The sequence below is a fragment of the Carassius auratus genome, unplaced genomic scaffold, assembly GCF_003368295.1.
Source record: "Carassius auratus strain Wakin unplaced genomic scaffold, ASM336829v1 scaf_tig00217103, whole genome shotgun sequence".
Lineage (NCBI taxonomy): Eukaryota > Metazoa > Chordata > Actinopteri > Cypriniformes > Cyprinidae > Carassius > Carassius auratus.
Window position 1 is genome coordinate 362,828 of NW_020528895.1, and position 23,796 is coordinate 386,623.

General features: G+C 36.9%; 1 protein-coding gene across 3 annotated transcripts; it reads right to left on the reverse strand.

Annotated features, from left to right (window-relative positions):
- Nucleotides 1-3,865: 3,865 nt before the first annotated feature.
- LOC113100007 (NACHT, LRR and PYD domains-containing protein 3-like) lies at nucleotides 3,866-22,392 on the reverse strand. Of its 3 annotated transcripts, XM_026264880.1 has the most exons (11): nucleotides 22,202-22,392; nucleotides 21,811-21,877; nucleotides 21,615-21,731; nucleotides 21,190-21,297; nucleotides 20,614-20,674; nucleotides 20,212-20,404; nucleotides 18,277-20,038; nucleotides 16,329-16,502; nucleotides 5,858-6,031; nucleotides 4,272-4,445; nucleotides 3,868-4,187 (listed from the first exon to the last, which is right to left on the reverse strand). In XM_026264880.1, exons 2-11 carry the CDS (start codon nucleotides 21,867-21,869, stop codon nucleotides 4,181-4,183), a joined length of 2,829 nt encoding a protein of 942 aa, XP_026120665.1. In that variant the 5' UTR covers nucleotides 21,870-21,877; nucleotides 22,202-22,392; the 3' UTR covers nucleotides 3,868-4,180. The 3 variants fall into 3 exon arrangements, 2 of the variants coding, with proteins under 2 accessions (XP_026120666.1, XP_026120665.1); XM_026264881.1 differs by lacking the exon at nucleotides 21,615-21,731 and having other exon boundaries at nucleotides 3,866-4,187; XR_003289543.1 differs by lacking the exons at nucleotides 3,868-4,187; nucleotides 4,272-4,445 and having other exon boundaries at nucleotides 5,924-6,031; nucleotides 16,329-16,452; nucleotides 22,202-22,391.
- Between the last annotated feature and the right edge of the window lie 1,404 nt (nucleotides 22,393-23,796).

Sequence of the window (23,796 nt, forward strand, 5' to 3'; positions counted from 1 at the left end):
TTGAATCTTTGTGACATTGTTCTAGTGAGGTAGAACAGATAATTAAATCATCCATGTATTGTAATAGTGTACCGTCTATTACGAGGTCTTCTAAATCAGCCTTAAGAATCTTGTTGAATATATGTGGTGAATGTTTATATCCCTGTGGAATTCTAGAATATGTATATTGTTTATTTGCATGTGTAAATGCAAATAGATACCTACTCTTTTCTGCAAGCGGTACACTGAAGTAGGCAGAGCAAAGATCAATTACAGTAAAGTATTTGGCATCAGGAGGGACATTTGTCAGTAAAGTGTGCGGGTTTGGTACCTCAGCTGGCATATCTTCCGTTATTTCATTTATTGTTCGTAAATCATGAACCGCCATCTGTTTTTGTCTGATTTGATTACAGGCATAATTGTAGTGTTACAGTAACTAGTAGTTTCTATCAATACTCCTGCCTTCACTAAACCTTCAATTGTGTCCTTTATTCCTGCTTCAGCATCTGCCCGTAAAGGATATTGTGCTTTTCTAGGTAGACGTGCATTTGGCTTAAGTTGAACTCTTACTGGATTTGCTGATTTTATTAATCCAATATCTGTGTCATGTTGAGACCATAGTTCAGTTGGTACCTGACACTCCGTTTCCTTAAATAATTCAGTCTCAGTTGTGTTTATTAAATCAGATGCTGTAGTCATCTGTGTCACTTTCTTTTGACCGATAACTACTTTTTTGTCAGCTGAATGAAAAATTAATGGATTTTCTGTTGATTCCCAATTGCTTTGTTCTGCCCTTTTCATCATTGGTCCTAAATCTTTTGCTTCCCAATTTTTTCCTACATATATACTGCAATATGCGGGACAGAGCTATTTACATTGAACCATTTTTTGACAAATTCACCTTCTGGTATATTTAAAGCTGATGTTTACCTATGATGATGTACTGGGAGACTATCTCAATCTGCTGTCCTTTTGTTTCTTTTTGCCATTTCTGTTCTAAGTTTTCATCCCTTTCTTGATCATACATCATTGTGCAATGAAATTCAGACTTTGATAGCTGTGCTTCAGGTATCTGTGCTTCAATAAACTTTCCCCATTTATTGACTGTCTGTCTCACATCTTGTTCTATCTGTCCTATCCAATAAACATTTGCTTTTGGCTCTGCAACCACCATTTGTGTTTCTGTTCCTATTGCATCAATATTTATTCCTTCTGGAGAGCACCAAATTTGTAGTCCTAATTTACATAATGCATCTCTTCCTAACAAATTGATAAGAGTTTGATTTGATACCAGAATGGGCATTGTTATACTTTGATCTTTTGTTTGTAGACACACTAGAGCTGTTATGGGAATCAATTGCATTTTTCCCGAGAATCCTATTGTCTTTGCAAATTTTCCAGACAAGGGGAGATGTGAAGCATATTTCAAATTTATACAAGTTAGATTTGCACCCGTATCTACCATCATCGGAATTTGTTTTCCCTCTATCTTAATCTGCATAACAGGCTCTTGATCAGCTTTTGTTGATAAAATTGGAACCTGATTCTCCCCTTTAGGATTCTCTGGGCACCCCTAATAGCCTGGATTGGGACCTCCCCAAGGGTTTACTGGGCCCTGATTAGGTTGTTGCCAGCTCACCTCCCTTCCACCATGAGGCCGCTGTTGCCATGGATAAGTTGGACAGTTATTTTTATTGTGCCCGGGCTGTCCACAGGCCCAGCACAAACCTGGAGGCTTGCCTCTGCCTCTCTGGCCTCGCTGTATGGGCTTTTTTTTCTCCATCCCATTTGTCCTGGCTGTTGAGTATAAACATTTATTAGTTCAAGTGTTTACTGGAGACATTATAGTTATTTGTTCTGCTTCTGCATTTGTTACTGAAGCTTGAATCTTTTTCTTATTTTTCTTTGTGAGTTCTTCAAGCTGCAATTGAGTTTGTTTATGTTGTAACTCTTTCTCTTGACTTTTGAGTTTTTGTTCATTTTTCTGTGTTGTTCCACTGTATGAGACACATGGTCACAAAACTCTTTGTGTGTTTTAGAAGTTAAACCGACCACATCCTCCAGCTTGCTTTTTACCGCTGGCGGCATAGCATCAATCACAGCTTGTCTAAACAATGTTGCCATTAATGGGTCTCTTTGGGGATCCCCCTCAGTTTCTTGTTTCCACCTTTTCAGCCGTTTCTGAACATATGTGGTTGGATTTTCTGTGTCCCCCACCTCTTCTCCCTTTAATGATTTAGGATTCAGTCTGATAGGATACTCTGCACGCAATGCCTGCCATACTGCTGTGCGGAATGCATCAAAAACAATCCCATCCATATTATGAGAGTTCACTGCTCTGTTTAGAGTCATTGTATGAAGAATTTCATCCATCTTTGTCCTTCCAATAATTTTATAATAATAATCTTTTTATTTATTTATATACTTGTACTAGTTTTCACATAACGTGTAAACATTTTACTAGTTAGACTTTTTCCAAAGACTTTTCCAAACTATAATTCCTGACTAAATGTATAATCAAGTGAAACATTATGAAGTTTCAATAACAATATACACTACTATACCATTCTAAAGCTTGATCTAAATAATATAAATGTAACAAATAGATAACTGTAACAAATGTAAAAACAATGCTTTTCTTTCATTTTATTCCCCCTAAAAACCCAGAAAAATATTCTCAGCTCTTTTCAACATTAATAATAATGATAATAATAATAACAATAAATGTTTTTTTTTTTTTTTTTTTTTTTTTTGTAGAAAATAAGATTGTTAAAAGGATTTCTGAAGGATTGTGTGACTGGAGTAATGATGCCAAACAATTTGTTTGAAAGTCAGCTTTGATTGTTTCTAATAAACTGTTTAACTGCTCCACCAAGTGGATATTAAATTATGTTGTGGGATAATTAAATATATTCTTAATAAACTACAAACATAAAATTATATACTTTTATTTTGTTCTCACATTCTTTCTTGTAACTCCTCACTCACAGTGACACAGCTGAATGAGAGGCTCATTATGCAGCTCATTATGCAGGCCTTTGTCTTCTCAGGTGTAAATCACAATGATATTCATGATAGTTGACGCCTACTCACATATGACTTTTACCAACAAAAAGTGTCTTAGAAAATTTAAATCAATATATTGTTTTCTGTGAGTGAGTAAACAAGATGATTTTCACATAATTTAGAAAGAAAAATTCTAGGCTACAAGCTCCAGTTCTCAACAGTCCCGGGAACCAATGTTATGTATGTGTTTTATGGTCTTATTCAAGTGATTTAACATTTTTAGTTTTTCACTAACCATGCATAACATTTTTTTTTCTCAAAAATACAATCATGTACATGCATGCATTTCACATATTATTATAGCCCAGTTTGTGCTGATTACAGTGATATTAGACTTTACCCATTTAGATATTTATAAGAAACTGAAAAAAGCACAAATATCAGGGCATGACAAAACTTCTCCAGGCCCCAAAAATACCCTTAGACTCCAAAGGGTTAACAGTTTTGAACAAGTTACACATGCCATTATTTCTTCTCACTTAGACTACTGTAATGCAATTTATATTGGTATAAATCAAAACGCACTTTCATGCTTACAGTTAGTCCAAAATTCTGCAGCACGTCTTTTAACAGGAACCAAAAAGCCCGCTCCTATAACTCCAATTCTTGCCTCATTGCACTGGCTTCCTGTTCGCTTTAGGATTGATTTTAAGATTTTAATGTTTGTTTTTAAAGCTGTGAATGGACTGGCCCCAAAATATATCTCGGACCTCATCCAAATTTATACGCCAGCATGGACAGAGGTCAGTGGGCCAGCTACAGCTTGCAGTCCCTAAGTCAAGACTTAACACTCGGGGGGACAGGGCATTTTCTGTGGTTGGACCTAAACTATGGAACGCTCTGCCCCTCCATGTCAAGGGGGCAATTTGGCCAGGACACCGGGGTTACACCCCTACTCTTTAGGAGAAGTGCCATGGGATTTTTAATGACCACACAGAGTCAGGACCTCGGTTTAACATTTCATCCGAAATTCGGATATTTTGTGGTACAGAAGTGTACAGGAAGCATGAGACACGATGGCATTGTCCTGTTTTGGTACTCTAAGACTGACAATGCGAAGGACCAATCACAGCGCGAGCTCCAGGTGACAGTCTTGTTCATGACGTGTTGTTTGGAGCTTGTGGAGTTTCCACTGTCAAATACTGTACAATAAAGAGAAAGATAAAATACATTAAGATCTGCTTTAATACAAGATGATAAATGAAAGTATTGACTCAATAACGCACTGTAGTTTCTTCAGTTTACAGTGTGGATCCTCCAGTAGAGCAGAGTGCAGCTTCACTCCTAAGTCTCCTGGTTTATTATATCTCAGATCCAGTTCTGTCAGCTGTGAGGAGTTTGATCTCAGAGCTGAAATCAGAGCAGCACAGCCTTCCTCTCCAATACTGCACTCACACAGCCTGCAGAGAGTGAAGAACATGAATGATGTCTGAGACTTTGTTTAAGTTTAAGGGTGAGACTGTGCTTGTGTCTGTGTTTGTGTCTGAGCACTACTTTTTCTATAGAAAAAATATATTTTTTCTATATATTTTTCTAATTGCCAGCAGCTAAAACATTAATTTAAATGCACTCTACCCACATGATTTATGTTTGTGTTGCTGAACTAGTTTATAATAGTATATAGGTGATAATGCTAAAAATAAGAGTAACATTATAGTATAACTATTACATATATTTTACTTGCACTTCTTTAGAGTTCACTTAATTTGGATCGAGTTTAAACTTTATTGTAGCTCTGTGTTTAATCTGACTCTAATTTTCAAGTGATCATTTAATTTAGAATGTGTTTCTAATTAGTAACTAATCACAAATATTGGTTAAAATTTGATTATTCTGGACGTCCTATCCATTTGTAAAGTGTATGGGTCTTGCTTCTGGTCTCGTTTCCTTCCACTTTTTTCTTGATATTACAAATTGTTGTGTCTTACCATATTATTTTAATGTATTATCTTAATTATGAACACTTTGGTTTGTAGTGCAAACAGTTTTATAGTTTACTGCACTTTGTAATTCTTCTCATCATTTCACTATAATACCTAATGAACTAGAAGTCTCAACCATAGCTTACTTCTACATTGAAGCATAAGGTGAAAACTTTTAATTATTAATTTATCAGGGACCTGTTGTCACATTTGAGTTTCACGGCTACCGGAGGTCATGGATCTCACTTTTACAAGCTCTCCGGTCTGAACTAAGTCAGAGGAGCAAGTTTAACTTATATCTTTAAATCGATCATCTAACGCTTGTTCAGAACAAAAAGTATAGTTTGTTAGTCACTTCAGCACAATTTGTTAAGTCAGTGATCTAGTCATGATGAGTTCAGGAGCATTTATGAACGATGTTCCTCTTTAAACATTTTAAAATGTTCAAGACTTGATGCTATTGAGTACATGTAAATCTGTTATTCATGGATTGGAGAAAGGTCATTCTGTCATTTTTGTAATTATTTATCTGTATGTTTAATTTTGTGTATTACAGTAACACTGTAAAGTGGTTAAATAACTGTACAATTACAGTAAACTACAGGCAAATGTGCTGCCAGTATTTTACTATTAATGTACAGGATAATGTTCATTACACTGTAATTCTACATACAGCTATATACATATACAGTACTTTATATGTGAAGCTATGGCCAAAATATCTTCTTTTATTTTCCACAAATAAAGTCATAATGTTTTGAAATGCCTTGAAGAAAAGTAAAGTGATGACATAATTTTCATTTTTGGGTGAACTATCCCTTTAACATTAAGTGTTTTTGTTTGGCAGTATTCACACTGTTTGTTGTGTTCAATAATATAATAACACTCACCAGAGTTTCTCCAGTTTATAGTGTGGATCCTCCAGTAGAGCAGAGAGCAGCTTCACTCCTGAGTCTCCAGGTTCATTAAAGCTAAGATCCAGTTCTGTCAGGTGTGAGGAGTTTGATCTCAGAGCTGAAATTAGTGCAGCACAGCCTTCTTCTCCAATACTGCAGTTAATCAGCCTGCAGAGAGTGAAGAACATGAATGATCTCTGAGACTGTGTTTAAGTTTTAGTGTGAGAGTGTGTTTGTGTGTGTGTTTGTATGAGCTCTACTTTATCTACACACCAGGATCACTGCTATAGAGATTTTAACTTGCCAGCACAAGATAAGAAACTAATAGAATGCACTCTACTCACATGATTTACGATACTGAACTAGTTTATCATTTTCATTCTTCAAACCTTTTGTAGTACTATACATGCAATAATGTTAAAATATTAAGAGTAACATTACCATAAAACTATGACATATTACTCTGGTATTTATGATTGTGGGGAGGTTGAGCGGGCAGGTGCATTTGGAAAATAGACATCACTTTTCTTTTTTTCCTCACACTGAATTATAGAAAGTAGAATTTATGAATGTTGTTCCCTCTTATATAAATACTCTTCGAACAGATTAAAATATTCCAGTCTTCCTGCCACTCATGTCTTTATCCTGATTGTACTCTAACATTGGTGTGCAGTAATGATAGAAGCACTTCTAGATTCTAGCAATCACTGCAGCTGTGATTTTAAAGAAAAACACTACAGTGCTTTTTTATTTTTTTACAGCGTCAAAAATGTCATTATTTTTATTTATTTTATTTTATTTTTGTGATTTTTTGTGCATTTATTATTATTATTTTTATTATTATTTATTTAGCTCTAAAAGTACAATATTTTATATAAAATATGCTTATTTTATGTAACATTTAATATTTCTTATACTTCAGTAAAAACAAATCATTCCAGTAAGCTCAGAGAGCCAACAATTACCATTTTGGTGGGTTTGGTGACATCTGGTTATATGAGGGTATAAAAATATAAAAATATCAAAAATATCATTAGCCACTATATGACTCTACTACTCAATGGCTGACATCTCTAAACTATTGAATTGAATTATGAACTTAACCTCTTAAGTTTTATATTGTATCATAAGTTTGAAGTGTAGAACTAAAAAAAATAAGAAAAAAAAAACATTTGTGTTGGGTGAGATTCAAAGATGCCAAGATATGCTTACAGACAAATCTGTAAGGAAAAGACAAAGTAGGAGACAGAGTAATCATTTATTGTGTGTTTGTTTGTTTTTATTACATAGTAGTCTTTTTATTCGGTCAGGCAGCCATGTTGCCGAAATAATTCATACCCCTTCGTTTGAAGTGTGGTCCTGAAAAATCTTCGTTTGAAGGGCTATCTGGCCCTTCCCCTACTCCTACCCCTCCAGCCAGAAGAGAATCGAGACACCCCTACCCCTTCACGTGAACGCACGAAACGCAGTGTTAGGGGAAATGGGAAGGGCTAAGAGGTAGAATTGGGATTGGGCCTTTACCTACTGCTCCTGCGCGAGCCACACCAACGTTAATCACCGTCAATCAATGGGTGCATTCAACTTGAAGCACAGCTGCAGACGGTGATCAACGAGAGCAGCCGAGAGGAGTCAGGGGCGGAGATTAAAAGAGACACGTCAAGCCTGACACTTTCTGCTCCCATTAGTGACACTGCATTCTTTATCACAGATGACGTGAATTAAATGCAATATTTGTTATAAACATAGACGTTTCGGAAACATTTCCATGAGAAACAAACACTTTATATACTGCTTAATACAGCGCCAACTTTTCAACAATAAACTTCAACTTAATCATATAAACTATTTAAATACTAATAAAGTGGGGGTATATATGCTTTTATCAGTGTTGTATGATAAACGGGACTCAATATAACATTGCGACTACAATAGAAGAAATGCTTTGACCTTTCTAAAAACACAGATTTGTTGGCATTATTGGAACTGAAAAGGTTTGTCTAACCCGAAACACACGTGATCTTGTTGTAATGTGCTGAATCTGGCCAATCGTGAAGCAGCTGTGTCGTCATCAGCTCCTGCAGTCGTTCTGGAGAAACTGTGGCGGCGGAGTCAGCCGGCTGCTCTCGAAACACTCTTGCGATACTTTGATGACACACGTGCCAGTCATGTGGCATCGGTGCCGTCTCAAGTCAGACAAAATTTCTAACCAGCACGCACTGCTTCAAGGTTTGCGCACTGCTACTCACCTAGGGTTTATTGACGGAGTCATCAATCGGTACAGGTAATTAGAGATTTTCGTTCACATTATTTTGATAATTCACTAATCAAAAGACGTTCCAGTTTAATCCTTCATTAAATATCTGAAATGTAGTTATTTAATGTTATTAGGATAGGTTTGTGTTTAATTAGTTTTGTTTTTTACCAAAAAATATGGCAAAAACCCTGATAAACTTAAACTGTCGGCCCAGAATTTAATGTGTTTAACGTTACATGAGGGGAAAATATTATGCTAACGTGCTAATTCTCAGTCACCGCATGTGTCACGGATGAGACAGGAGGCAGACAAGGTGGTAAGTCTAATAGCTTTAATAACAGAATGCTCCGAACCAGATGGAGAATTTGAGAGCAAACAGGATGATAAGAACCAATGTCGACTTAACTGAAGAGTCTCTGATCACAGGAAGTGGGTGAGGGATCACAGAAGGAGGTCTGAAGACAGAGGAAGACTGGCCGATCTTTGGGAGATGACTGACGGGTTGCGGATTATCAGGTGAGTGTAGAAATAGAGTCTGTATGCCATGAGATGACGAGATCAGACGAAGACTGAAGGGTGAGAGTGGGAATATAAAGGTGAGCAGTAATGAAGGATAGCAGATGACGGTGATGAGGATGAAGAGATGCAGGTGATGATGATTAATATTCAAGGGATAACGAGCGAGTGGGAGGAGGGAGTGATGATGAGGACGGTGTTGATGGTGGAATCCTGACAGCGTGGCATGTGATTAAGAGTCCGGAGTGAGGTTTGTGATTCCCTGGGAGACACTGAATCGAGCACCGGTGATGCAGACTGCTCTCGGGGAAGAGACACGTACCTCAAAAGTAATCATACATTTTGTTTTTAAGTTATCCTAAGCTCTTAAACTTTTTAGCAGTTACACATTTTTATTTGTGAAAGCAGTATTTATAAATGACTTGTATTGTATTTTATATCTACTTTTATTTGACTTTTAACAATATATCTACACTACAGTAATCATAAAGGAAGACTTGTCCTGGTGATTCATTGGTCATCATCAGTTGTAGTTTAAACCCTTTTAAAATGATCACTTTCACCAAAAGCTGCTTCATGAAGAAGACTGTGGACCACGAAAACCTGCCTTTGGCAGAGAGGGACATTATTCCTGAAGAAGAAATAACACACAACTGCGGAGCAAGTGACTGGCTTTAGAGAAATGTTTGACTACTTTTGTCATGTTTACAGATGTGAGATGCAGATTCTTTAAGACTTCGACAATTACTACTACCTAAAGATTCTGTACTTGTACATATAGTGCTATCAGGCTCGTGAACCTTTCCTGATCCTCCCGCTCCCTCTTTCCCACTTCACTTCCTGTAAAATACACTTCAGTTCCTGTAAAATACAGTAGAAGAATGCAGTTTCTGATGCAGCCACAATGTACGGTTTAGTGTTGTAGAGATCTGCTCTATAAATAATGGTTTCTAAGTAATATTTGTAATATCCTTATTATAGTCTTGATGTGCGGGTGATGAAGATATGACAGCCGTGGAGAACTGCTCTGGAGCTGTCGGAGCTACACAACTTCAGTTTGGTCATTTACACTTCTACTGGACAAAATGAGCAATATTCTCCTGGACCTTGAGAAAGGACACTTGGCAGATTTTACAGGCAGAAATCTTGATGAAATCAACATAGATCCAGAAGTTACTCAACAGATCTTTAATAATTGTTTCTCTGGCTGGGTTTACACTGGCACAAACAATTTTTATTTTTTCCTTGATAATATTTTATTTATTCCTTTTCTTTACAGATATTGTTGCACATATTTAAACACAAAAATCCAACCAAGATCAGATTTTTTCGCATCCGTCATGAGCCACTTACAAATGTGGTTTTAAATGATATACATATAAGATATCTGGACATCTGACTTGCGTCTAAATTCATAAATCTGATTCCCATTGGAAATACAAGCCACCACAGTGTGAGGGCAACACGTTTGCCCATTAAAATAACTTTTCTTAAAGTTAAGAAGCAGGTATTGCTTGTAAACACTGGCACAAAACATTTAGTTTAGATAAAAAAAAAAGGTCCACGCGCACCCCCCGGCTTTTTTTATGCCACCTGATTTTTTAAAATCCTTAAAGTGTCTATTTTCATAATCTGCCAGGTGCCAAGCTGAAATAATGTCCCAAAGGGTTCTTTTTTAACCCTTTGCTGCACCCGACCGGAACCCAAAAAATCTAAAAGTGAAATAGAAAGTGGCATAACATTAGAAGTAAACAACATACGGAGACAAATGAACACATTTTCCCATACAATTTTGACCCCAGGTATTTAATGGAATGGTTATTTTTGACAACATATTGACCTTATTTCTGGACAAAAATAGCAAAAAAGTTCATTTGACAGCGTTTTAATTATACTTAACAGCCTGAAATAGGGTTTATTTGAACCTTTTACTTCACCTATCCTGAACCTGAAGATATTTAAAATAGTTTTACTTTTGAAGTTAACAAAACAAAGCAAATTAGCTTAAATAAATAAATTAAAAAAACTACAGAAAAAATCCAAAATGGTCCAAAAAGTTGACTGAGCATAAACTGCAAGTTTTTGAATTTTGGGCTTTGCAGTTGGTGGTCGTCGGTTCATACCTGCAGATTGCCATCTCCCACTGCTCTCTCTTTTGGAAAAATTTCAGTAAGTATTTGAAACTATAATTAAGATATACCTTTGTCATAACTTAGTGATTTTTCAACAGTTCTTACTATAATCACAGGCTTTCGGAAATCAAATCTGTATTCTTGAATAGCAGTGTTGGCAGCTTAGTTGGTATCTAGTAGCTAAAGTTTTTTTTTTTTTTTTCAGGCTCAATACTTCACACATACTTACCAAGGGGAAAATTAAACATTGTAACACAGCTGAAGTGCCTCCAAAGAGGATTTGTTCCCTAACACATATTTTACAAGTCTCAACTCTTTCTGAGTATGGTAATTTTACAACACTCAACAAATGCAGGTGGGGAGGGCAAGCGAGAAGCTATCATATCTACACAGTATATGAAATATGAGACTCTGTAAAGACGTCAGTCCACCATACCACATGAGGGATATTTGTGAACAGGTTCCATTGAAATTAGAGGTGCTGAAAGCATTCTTTAGAGATGTTGGCCCGTATTGATAGGATAGCATCTTGCAGTTGATGGAGATTTGTGGGATGCACATCCAGGGCACGAAGCTCCCATTCCACCACATCCCAAAGATTGGGTTGAGATCTGGTGACTGTGGGGGCCATTTTAGTACAGTGAACTCATTGTCATGTTCAAGAAACCAGTTTGAAATGATTCAAGCTTTGTGACATGGTGCATTATCCTGCTGGAAGTAGCCATCAGAGGATGGGTACATGGTGGTCATTAAGGGATGGACATGGTCAGAAACAATGCTCAGGTAGGTCGTAGCATTTAAACGATGCCCAATTGGCACTAAGGGACCTAAAGTGTGCCAAGAAAACATCCCCCACACCATTACACCACCAGCACCAGCCTGCACAGTGGTAACAAAGCATGATGGATCCATGTTCTCATTCTGTTTACGCCAAATTCTGACTCTACCATCTGAATGTCTCAACAGAAATCGAGACTCATCAGACCAGGCAACATTTTTCCAGTCTTCAACTGTCCAATTTTGGTGAGCTCATGCAAATTGTAGCCTCTTTTTCCTATTTGTAGTGGAGATGAGTGGTGGGGTCTTCTGCTGTTGTAGCCCATCCAGCTCAAGGTTGTGCATGTTGTGGCTCCACAAATGCTTTGCTGCATACCTCGGTTGTAACGAGTGGTTATTTCAGTCAAAGTTGCTCTTCTATCAGCTTGAATCAGTTGGCCCATTTTCCTCTGACCTCTAGCATCAACAAGGCATTTTCACCCACAGGACTGCCACATACTGGATGTTTTTCCCTTTTCACACCATTCTTTGTAAACCCTAGAAATGGTTGCCTGTGAAAATCTGACATTCAGTTTGGAGTTCAGGAGATTGTCTTGACCAGGACCACACCCATAAATACACTGAAGCAACTGCCTTGTGATTGGTTGATTAGATAATTCTTGAAGTTGGTCAGCTGTTCCAAGTTTGTATGCACATCCAACTGCTTCATCTACATTAATGCTGAGCTGTATATGAGGTTCAACTTAATACACTCATGTTGTTGCACCTTGGAGAATGTGAGTTCATGAGAGATGTCTTTGTCTCCCTGTAACCGTCTTGCCAATTTCTCACTGCGGTATTCAGGATTAGGAAAACCTTGATTTTCCAATGTCTTCATGTACAAGTTGCACATGGATCTTAGCTGGACAACCTCTTTGCATTCAATCACATTCCTAAGAAAGTAATCCTTTACCACACAATATGACTTATGTGCTGCTATCTTCTGGGCCTACAGGCTGTCAGTGTTGTCTGCTGCCTTTTCTACTCTCTCCCTTCCACGCTCATGGGTTTGGTACTCTGTGTTGAAGTTGTTTCTGCATGATGGATAATACTTAGCTTCCATTGCAAAAAGGTCCTTGCCCTGCACCTTGCGATAAAGAGCCTCTTCTTTAATTCCTGTGCCCTAGGTGTAATAACTTTCCAGCCTGGTTCCTTGTGTTTCCAACTTTGAAACTTTGTAAGCTCTTCAGTCTTGCCCTTGAACTTGGATTTTGCTTTGTCAAAGAAAATGCACTGATTGGGAAACAAGAAGGAACACCTTCTTGGAGCTCCTTCAGATTGAACTGACCGTGATTTGACATGGCGCAGAGAGTCCCTTTTCAATGATAATGATTCACCAGATGTAGAAGCCTTTGACACTTGTAAACAATTTATTTTCCCTGTAAAGCTTTTATAGCAATATTGGTGATAGCCAATTGTATCCAAAGACAAGTCCTCTAATTTCAATGGAATCTGTTCACAAATATCCCTCATGTGGTATGTTGAACTGACGTCTTCACAGAGTCTCATATCTCATATCCCCCACCCAACTAAGCTACCAACACTGCTAGTCACGAATACAGATTCGATTTCCGATAGCCTGTGATTATAGTAAAAACTGTTGAAAAATCACTTTAAGTTATGACTACAAAGGTATATCTTAATTATAGTTTCAAATACTTACTGAAATTTTTCCAAAAGCGAGAGCAGTGGGAGATGGCAATCTGCAGGTATGAACCGACGACCACCAACTGCAAAGCCCAAAATTCAAAAACTTGCAGTTTATGCTCAGTCAACTTTTTGGACCATTTTGGATTTTTTTTGTAGTTTTTTATTTATTTATTTAAGCTAATTTACTTTGTTTTGTTAACTTCAAAAGTAAAACTATTTTAAATATCTTCAGGTTCAAATAAACCCTATTTCAGGCTTTTAAGCATAATAAAAACGCTGTCAAATGAACTTTTTTTGCTATTTTTGTCCACAGATGGTCAATATGTTATAAAACATGACAAATAACAATTTCTGGGGTCAGAATTGTATTGAAAAATGTGGCCATTTGTCTCTGTGAGTTGTTTACATCAAAAGTAATGCCACTTTATATCATATTTAGATTTTTTCGGGTTTGGTGCAAAGGGTTAAAAATCAAGCATTTTGGAGATTATTTCAGCTTGGTACCCAATTTAATCTTAAAATAGACACTTGAATGATAAAGAAATAATATGTTGTGGAAAATCACCCTATGCGCTTGAGAAAACGAAAAAATAGTTGATCCTCTACACATCTTTGGCCATTTTTTGCTATTTTTGTCCAGAAATAAGGTCAATATGTTGTCAAATGTCAAAAATAACCATTCCATTAAATTCCTGGGGTCAGAATTGTATGGGAAAATGTGTTCATTTGTCTCCGTATGTTGTTTACTTCTAATGATATGTCACTTTCTATTTCACGTTTAGATTTTTCGGGTTCCAGTCGGGTGCAGCAAAGGGTTAAAAAAGAACCCTTTGGGACATTATTTCAGCTTGGTACCCAACTTAATCTTATAATAGACACTTGAATGATAAAGAAATAATGTTTTGGAAAAAAAATCACCCTATGCACTTGAGAAAACGAAAAAATAGTTGATCCTCTACACATCTTTGGCCATTTTTTGCTATTTTTGTCCAGAAATAAGGTCAATATGTTGTCAAATGTCAAAAATAACCATTCCATTAAATTCCTGGGGTCATAATTGTATGGGAAAATGTGTTCATTTGTCTCTGTATGTTGTTTACTTCTAATGTTATGCCACTTTCTATATCACTTTTAGATTTTTCGGGTTCTGGTCGGGTGCAGCAAAGGGTTAAAAAAGAACCCTTTGGGACATTATTTCAGCTTGGCACCTGGCAGATTATGAAAATAGACACTTTAAGGATTTTAAAAAATCAGGTGGCATAAAAAAAAGCCAGGGGGTGCGCGTGGACCCGTATTTCCATCTAGACTAATTAGCTTATTTTGAGGCAGAAAGGTAAGAGGTGAGATTGCGCACACAGAAACATTCCGCAGCACTGAAACTTGCTTTGAACTGCTTACCACATAAATTTAATAAAATAAATGTTTTCTTGCCACACTATTTTTCACCTCAGTATTTCAGCTCTAACTACCTGTAGATAAAATAACTTATGAAAACTACCATTATTGTATTAATTCAGTCAACTTTTGTGCTGGAGTCATTAATGACAGCTTTATGGCACATGATTGTGTTCAAGTCAAACAGCCACTTCACCTGAATTATATTAATAATTTTATATACGACTTCTTAAGTGTAATAAACACATGGGACCAAAAAAAAATAAAATAAAAAAAATCCAGATACAGTCAAAAGACTGGATCAGTGCATTAAGCCTTGCAGTGTCTCTCTTAACTTAGAGATGTTACACGTGTATTTTATTTCTATTCTGCAGCAGGTGGTCCACACACTCTAATACAGGGCCAGTTTTTGGGAGTGCTTTGGAATTGCAGACATTTATTACTATGGAGTTAAAATTATGTCATAAAGATTTGCATACGGAGGGTAGGACTTGTGGAAGTGTACATACAACTGTAAGCGTAAATTAAATTTGCATGCGCAAGATAAGCTTTGTGAAGGTGTAAATTGCGTTTCAAGTGTAAGAAAAAATTATTTGCAACATTTTACTGTCACTCATAAGTGTAATTCAAGTATTGTGAAACTGCAGCTTCATGCTAAAGCAAAATAAATATGATCTGCATGCTTCTGACTTCCATTTTTCTGCGCTTACACTTTTGGCTTGTTGTTTTTGCAAAAATACGGTCAAAAGTACTGCAAGCATGTGAACAGTGATTTGCAAACGATAACACTTTAAAAAACTGCAAAACAGATGAACTGCGTAGAACCAGTCTGTGTGTGTGAAAAAATGTACTGTTGCAAATGTCTAAATGACATGCTGTGCATGTGGGGCAAAAAGTTCCCGAAGTAAACCGATATGTACAGCTCCGTCTTTCTTTTCTCTGCACTTACAATTTTGGCACGATTCTCTCACTGACTGAAATTTGCAAGCGTGAAGGAGAGGGCGGGTCCACCACCTTCTTGTAACCAATCACATGAGGCTCTGCTGACTCTCCATTTACTCTTATCTGATTGGTTAAATAAACATATCATATGCCAAAACATTCATCTTCATTTAGTTCCGGATTGTTCTCGCTGCCAGAATGGTACTTTTAACGTATTACATGTAAATGTAATGTAATAGGCTACATTAAAAATACAAATGTAACAAATTAATTAAAACATGATACTTTAAAAGTTGTGTACCATAAGTCTAGACTCAAGAATTACACTTATGAGTGACAGTAAAATGCTGCAAATCATTTTTTCTTATGCTTGAAACACGATTTACACCTTCACAAAGCTTATATTGCGCATGCAAATTTAATTTACGCTTACAGTTTTATGTACACTTCCACAACTCCTACCCTGCGTATGCAAATCTTTATGATTTACTTTGTACTTTGCACTTTGTTGAATTTAGTAAATTTTTTGTGTGTTCAGGTAACAAATTTAGGAAAATTAGCCATGTCTCTTAACGCTCAGATTTCTTTAGATTCTTTCTTCAGATTCTTTTTTTTTAATGTCCAGAAAGATGCTTGAGAGTTTAAAGTGTCTGAACTGAGACTGAGAGGGCAGCAAACAAAACCACTTCTTCAGAAAACACATCTGGGATTTTACTTTTTAATCCAAGCCTTATAGTTACTGAGATGTGAAGAGACTCACCGTAGTTTCTTCAGTTTACAGTGAGGATCCTCCAGTAGAGCAGAGAGCAGCTTCACTCCTGAGTCTCCTGGATTATTACAGCTCAGATTCAGTTCTGTCAGGTGTGAGGGGTTTGATCTCAGAGCTGAAATCAGAGCAGCACAGCCTTTCTGTGAAATACGACAGCCGAAGAGACTGCAGAGAATATACAGAAGATTAAAAATGAGTTATTAGAGCTTGACTCATGTGTCCAATGTCATTGCTGAAAAACACAGATGCAGACCTGCCAACCTGTACGCATTTTGCGTAGCGGCTACGCATTTTGACCTCAAAGTACACTTGTATGATTTGTCTCTCTAAACTACACAATTATCTAGTGATGCCTCTGTCCACGCGCAGTATTCAAAACAAGCAGCAGTAAAAGATGAAGACTTCAACCAATAATAGCGTCTTTTTGTATGTTTTGCATTTAAATAATTTCTCTGTCCACACGCAGTATTCAAAACAAGCAGCAGAAAACGACTAAGACCAACCAATCATAGCGTCTTTTTGTATGTTTTACATTTAAATAATTTCTGCATTTTATTTCTCTCCTAGTAGGTTATAGTAGTGGCGTCCCGCACATCTTAAAGGCCCCCTGTAAAGAACGAGATGGGGCCCCTCCGACCGGAAGTGATGTCATGTATGAAAAGATATTGTGCACCTGCTGCAACTATACTAATGAGCCCATTTCCATTGCTAACTGATTTATCAGTCATGAATGTGGTGAATTATCATTGCATTGATGCATTTTATGTAGGCTAATGGCCAACATGTTTTAGTTCAAACAATGTCTTACATAAGACTTGTAACTGTTAAAAAACAACTATAAATTAAACAACTTTTGCTATTATCTTATTTATTCTTTTTATTAACTGACAACCACAAACAAGCAAAAACTCTACTGAATCATTTGCGCTCTCAGAGCATTTTGGTGCGCAAAGTCTTTGATTGCAGCTGGTCAATGTTGCGAACGCCGGGAATCCTAATACTTAGAGCTAAACTGGGGAGTCTTCTTTCTTGTAACATTGTTAACATTGTAACATCTTGATCACTTTCAATTTCAAGAAAAAACTATCAATTGCATGACAAAACATTTGTTGACAATCAACAGTGAATCGCTAAAGTGTTTGCCATTGAAACAAAAAAGAGCAGCAGCGGACCAGGGCACTAAAACGTACAAATATAAAACATATAAAAATATATAAAGTTTACTATATTATTTTCTTTTGATTATTTCTTTCTTTATTATTATTATCATTATTGTTGTTTTGCCAAGGCTTTACAGTGATGAATTATGTCTTGCTTGTTTGATTAATCAGCATAGGTATCTGACTAAATTATGAATTGGAAAAACATTGCAGTGATCGCACTGGCGCCTCCTGAATGAATCGTTTGGTGCGATTTGCGAACCGATTTAAAAGGTTCATTGAAAAGAATCAGTTCATTCTTGAATCAGACACCGCTTCTGCGTCTCAGAACATGTGATATATTATGAGTAACGATATGTTTTATGAAATGTAGTGAAGTAAAAGCAGTGGTGTAAATAGGGGAATGAATGAAACATTTTGTCTAATGATTTAATTGAACTGGATTATACTTATTATTAGATTGAAATTGAATTATTTTCATTTATTGCAACAAACCTGAATGCAACTTTTAAGTGATTGATGATGATCTCAATCCAGTGTTTATAAAATCAGAGTCACAACCCTGTTCCTGAAGGAACCTCAACTTTGCACAGTTTGGATGAATCTCTCTTATCAAACACACTTGATTCAACTCATCAGATCATTAGTAGAGCGATCTGTGATGTTAGCTGAGTGTGTCAAATTAGAAAGAGCTCAAAATATACAGAAACAGTGCAGAGAAACACAGACCTACTGTTTAAAATAAAGTCAGTGAAACAAAGACACTGTAAAACACTCACTCAATCTTTCTAGATGCTTTGATCACTGGCAGCAGCCTCAGAAGACATTCTTCTGATCGATCATATTTACTCAGATTAAATTCATCCAGCTCTTCTTCTGAGTTCAACAGCACAAACACCAGAGCCGACCACTGAGCAGCAGACAGATAGACTCCAGAGAGACAATGGTCACTTCTTCTGCTCAGGTATGTTTGTACTTCCTGCTCTAGTGAACGATCATTCAGTTCATTCAGACAGTGGAACAGATTGATGGATTTCTCTGGAGAGGGATTCTTCTTGATCTTCTGTTTGATGTATGCAGCTGTTTCCTGATTGATATCAGAGCTGCTTACTGTCTTTCTCAGGAGGCTTTGTAAGAGAGTCTGATTAGACTCTAGTGAGAGACCGAGAAGGAACCGGAGGAAAAGATCCCAGTGTCCGTTCTCACTCTGTAAGGCCTTGTCCACTTCTCTCTTCAGTAAACTGCTCATTGATGACCTGAACACATTCTTCGGTCCTGTGTTTTGTTCAGAAAAGGACAGCAGCTTGAATAAAGCAGCAAGAAACTCCTGAATACTCAGATGAACAAAGCTGAACACCTTCCCCAGCTGCAGTCCAAACTCCTCTCTGAAGATCTGGGTACAAACTCCTGAGTACACGGACACTTCTCTGACATCAATGCCGCTCTCTTTCAGGTCCTCCTCGTAGAAGATCAGGTTCCCTTTTTCCAGCTGTTCAAAAGCCAGTTTTCCTAGAGACAGAATAGTCTTTCTAGCCTGATCAGGATCGATTTCATATTTCCCATCATACTTCTGTGTCTTCAGTTTGGTCTGAAAGATCAGGAAGTGTGTGAACATCTGTGTGAGAGTCTTGGGGATCTCTGCACTCTCTGCTTTTCCCATCATCCTCTCCAGAACAGCGGCTGAAATCCAGCAGAAGACTGGGATGTGACACATGATGAACAGACTTCTCGATGATCGGATGTGTGTGATAATTCTATCAGCCAGACTCGAATCATTTATTCTCTTCCTGAAATATTCCTCCTTCTGAGGGTCGTTGAATCCTCGTACCTCTGTGACCTGGTCGACACACTCAGGAGGGATCTGATTGGCTGCTGCTGGTCGAGAGGTGATCCAGAGGAGAGCAGAAGGAAGTAGGTTTCCCTTGATTAGGTTGGTCAGCAGCACATCCACTGAAGCTGATTCTGTCACATCAGACAAGCTCTGATTGTTTTGGAAATCTAGACGCAGTCGACACTCATCCAGACCATCAAATATGAACATGACATTGTAGTCCTCATAATCTGCTGACTTTAATTCTTTGGTTTCTGTGTGAAGGTGGTATAGAAGATCCACAAGACTAAGATGTTTGTGTATCAAGTTCAGCTCCCTGAAAGGAAGTGGAAATATGAAATGAACATCCTGATTGGCTTTTCCTTCGGTCCAGTCCAGAATGAACTTCTGCACAGAGACTGTTTTTCCAATTCCAGCGACTCCTTTAGTCAGCACGGTTCTGATGGGTTTGTCTTGTCCAGGTGAGGGTTTAAATATGTCATTGCAGTTGATTGGTGTCTCCTGTGTCTCTGGTCTCCTGGACACTGTCTCAATCTGTCTCACCTCATGTTCATTATTGACCTCTCCACTGCCTCCCTCTGTAATGTAGAGCTCTGTGTAGATCTCATTCAGAGGTGTTGAGTTTCCATGATTGGACAGTCCTTCACTGAGTCTCTGATATTTATCCTGTAGTCTGGATCTGAGTTTTTGTTGATACACAGACATCAGTTCTGAGCAAAGGAAATAATTGTTGTTATTGGCAGAGCAATCTTTTAGAAATGTATTTTTAGGTTTGATATGTTAGATATTAGATTGTGTCGTGACATTCAGGAACATTGGTGACTGAAGACAGAAGGTTGATAATAAAAACACAGACTATAATCTGCTGATCCAGAGCTCTTACTGGTCTGTAGTGTGTCAGCGAGGTCTGTCTGGTTCATCTTCCTCAGGATGAGCAGTGTGATCTTCAGAAGACCCTCTCTGACTCTGTTATGACCCTCATCATCATAACGGTCTCTTTCAGAGCATTCTGGGTAATCTGGACTCAGTAGTCTCTTAAAACCTTTTAACTCAGAGATTATTTTGTGCTCAAGCTCCTGAAATCATAGTAAATATTCAAACAATAAACCTGTATTCAGTCACAGAGAAGGTGAACCAAAGGATCATAGTGGCCTATAACTTATCTTACGAGTGTGTAGGAAATAAAATATGAATATTACAGATAGAATTTAACATTTAGTACTTTTACCCAGAGGGTCATTGTGTTGGATGGACACACACACACACAGACAGACACAAAACCAACCTTAAAAACTGAGTCTAAGTTCTTCTTTGCTGTTTGTGATTCTGGTCCTTTATGTTTTTGACTGTAGTTTAAAAAATAATATTTTTGTACATATGTATTCATGTATTTTATATGCACCAGTAAATTAATGATCATAAATTCATAAATTCAGACATAATAAATATGGACCCACTTTATATTAAGTGGCCTTAACTACTATGTACTTACATTTTAATTAATAATTTAGTACAATGTACTTATTGTGTACATACATGTTTTTACATTGTACTTATATTTATAAAAAAAACCTACATGTAATTACATATGTATTTAATTTCTGTAATTACATTTAGAATTACACTGTTGACCCATACTTTACACCTTAACCCACCCTTAAACTTACTCATACCTCCAACCCTCTCCCTAACCTTACCCCTATCCCACCTCAATAGCAGCAAAAGTGTTTTACAATACAATATGAACACAATAAGTACATTGTACTTATTTTTATGTAAGTACATAGCAGTTAATGCCACCTAATATAAAGTGGGACCATAAATATCATATATATTTCTCATACTGTAAACTAAACAGCACCTCAGATCAGCAGATGAGTCTCCCAAACTGAAGTCAATATAACGACCCATTGACCGGTCACTCTTGATGGACACACAGCTGGGTTCAGGAGATTCATTCTGACACAGACTGAAATATAACAGAAATACAAACTGTTTCTGAAAATCTCACTCTGCTCTGACAGAAACACATTCACTGTTTCAATATCCCTTTAATGTTCATATTTCACTTGAGGAGTCTGTTGTTACTTGAGGTTTAAAATATTATATTATTTTCTATGAATAAAAGGAATCTGCCCCATGTGCTCTTTTCATTCATATATTATAGAATAAAATACACAAATACACACATTGTCACAAAAAACATCCAGCAGCAACAGAGACAGCTGGTGACAATATCCATAACACACCACATCTACAGTAAATATGACACTCATAATATCTCACCTGGACTCAACAGAAGAGTCTTCCTCTCTGCAGAGATCTGAAACATCCATCGCTGGGTTTTTCCTCACAGACACATCCATGTGTTCAGATAAATCTGATTCACGCCTCTTAATCTGACTTTAAGTGAAAATGATATTGTAGTGTGCATTTATTGTTTCTAAACATTACAAATGTGAAACATTTCAGGTTTTCTCACCTCTTGACTGTCTTTATCTGTGTGTCATGTTCTTCAGAGAGATTCATTCTGGAGGCCATGGTTTCATCTAAAAGCAGATCCAGATGTTGATCACAGAGTCAGTTATGAATCAGAGATTAATCAATCTCAGTAGTCAGACATCAGTACTGACTTGAAAAAGTGTATTCTTCACATTTACACATAATCAAATTATAAACAAAGAGCATAACAAATTCAGACAAACACTGTGTTAAAATGAAAGTAAAAGTTTAATCTGACGATTTACAGACTCTGTGTTTTATCTCCTAATGTCATTTAAACAAATATCTGACACTGCTTTTTTTGTACTTCACTTTAAACCAGTCAGGATTGATTTGGCTATCAAAGATGATTGTTAAATCGTGATACTCACTGTGTTTTTCTCTCTTAATGTAGTTTACTTCCTCATACGATAAAACAGACCCGCTGTAATAGTTTCACTTTCATGAGTCACCTGACAAGGAGGAGTTTAAGAGTCAAAAACTAACCATAAAGTGTTTAAAATCTACTCTTAGAATTTAATATCAGTATTTAATATTCAAAGTTATAACCCATGAATTGATTTCCTTCACAGACACCACAAATAATTGAATTATTAGTTAAATGTCAGTTACCTCAAATACAATGAATCACTCAATTGGTTCTCACTGGGAAACAGAAATTACTCTTTAACTGACCAGTATTTTGTCTTTTGTCACGTGACAACAGCATTTGATAGATCAATTAATTTACAAGCTTCTTTACAAACAGGTGCAGTTATTATTTTCATCACTAGAAGTTATTAAATTCACTCATTAGAATCCTTATATATATATATATATATATATCAGTGGGTTTATATCAGTGGGTTATATCAGTGGGTTTCCAATTTCCAAAACCAAAAAATCTTTACTTATTTATTTTTATTTATATTGTTAAAGCTTTCGTTTAGTATTATTTATTTGTGTAGTTATTATGTTCACATACGTCTGTAAATGGTGCTTTGCATGTAATGTCACCTCTTTGTATGCAATATTGACATTCTCTGTAATTTTATCTTTGGTACCTTGCCATTAATAATAATTATTGACTAATCAATTATCTTTCAGGCTCAGACTGCATTGGTAACGCCAGAGCCTGTCTACGCCCATATAATACATTCTCTGGTAACGCTTAGGGTCTGTGTATTTTGCGCATGCGCGAATGAACGAATCACTCCCCGAGACGACTCGTTCTTCCCAAATCACATTAAAGATTCGTTCTAAATTAATGAATCGTTTAAGAATGACCCGTCACTAGAAGTTACTGGTTTGACTGTCGTTCTGGTGTACTTTCACGGTAAGAAGGTTGGAAAAACACGGGTTTCCTGGAATGCAGCATTACGTTTGTACCCAAATGACTCTCAACTGAACCTGTTTCCCATAAACAGAACAATTAATAATCAGTTCACTTATTACAAATGTTAACTGTCTACCTCCTTTCGTTTAAATGAGTCAAAACAGATATTAAACACTCAGTACTGTGTGAAAACTCAAACTCAGACCGATATAAAGTTGGTTTGACGTTGGACATTCGATGTTAGACAGATATTCAGCCGGCAAAAAAATTAATAGATTATTAATGGTAGCGTATAACTGTATAAAAACGGTCTTATTTGGAAAGTAGCAGAACGTACAACTGAACACAGATTGCAGTTCAGTTTTTTAAATCTGCCTCGATTTGTCGCAACGCATTAACGCTATATCAGTGACAGAGTATGTGAGCAGAGTGGAGCGGCAACAATTTCCCCTCCGCGCTCAGAGCATTTAATAATCACTCCGCTCCAGCTCCGCTCCGGGTTCACAATTTCCTGCTCCCGCTCCACTCCGCGCTCAGTGATACCAGAAACACCGCTCCGCCTTCGCTCCGTGGCTAAAGTATTTCAGTATGTTTGAAATGTTATGTTCATAATGTAGCCTATATTAAAATAAAAAATAAAATAACAGCATT

Coding starts and splice junctions, on each gene's coding strand:
- LOC113100007 (XM_026264880.1), bottom strand. CDS start 21,869: ATGGCCTCCAGAATGAATCTCTCTGAAGAACATGACACACAGATAAAG. Junction 20,675..21,189: donor GACTCATCTGCTGATCTGAG/GTGCTGTTTAGT, acceptor TTTAAACTACAG/TCAAAAACATAAAGGACCAG. Junction 20,039..20,211: donor CGCTGACACACTACAGACCA/GTAAGAGCTCTG, acceptor TCCTTTGCTCAG/AACTGATGTCTGTGTATCAA.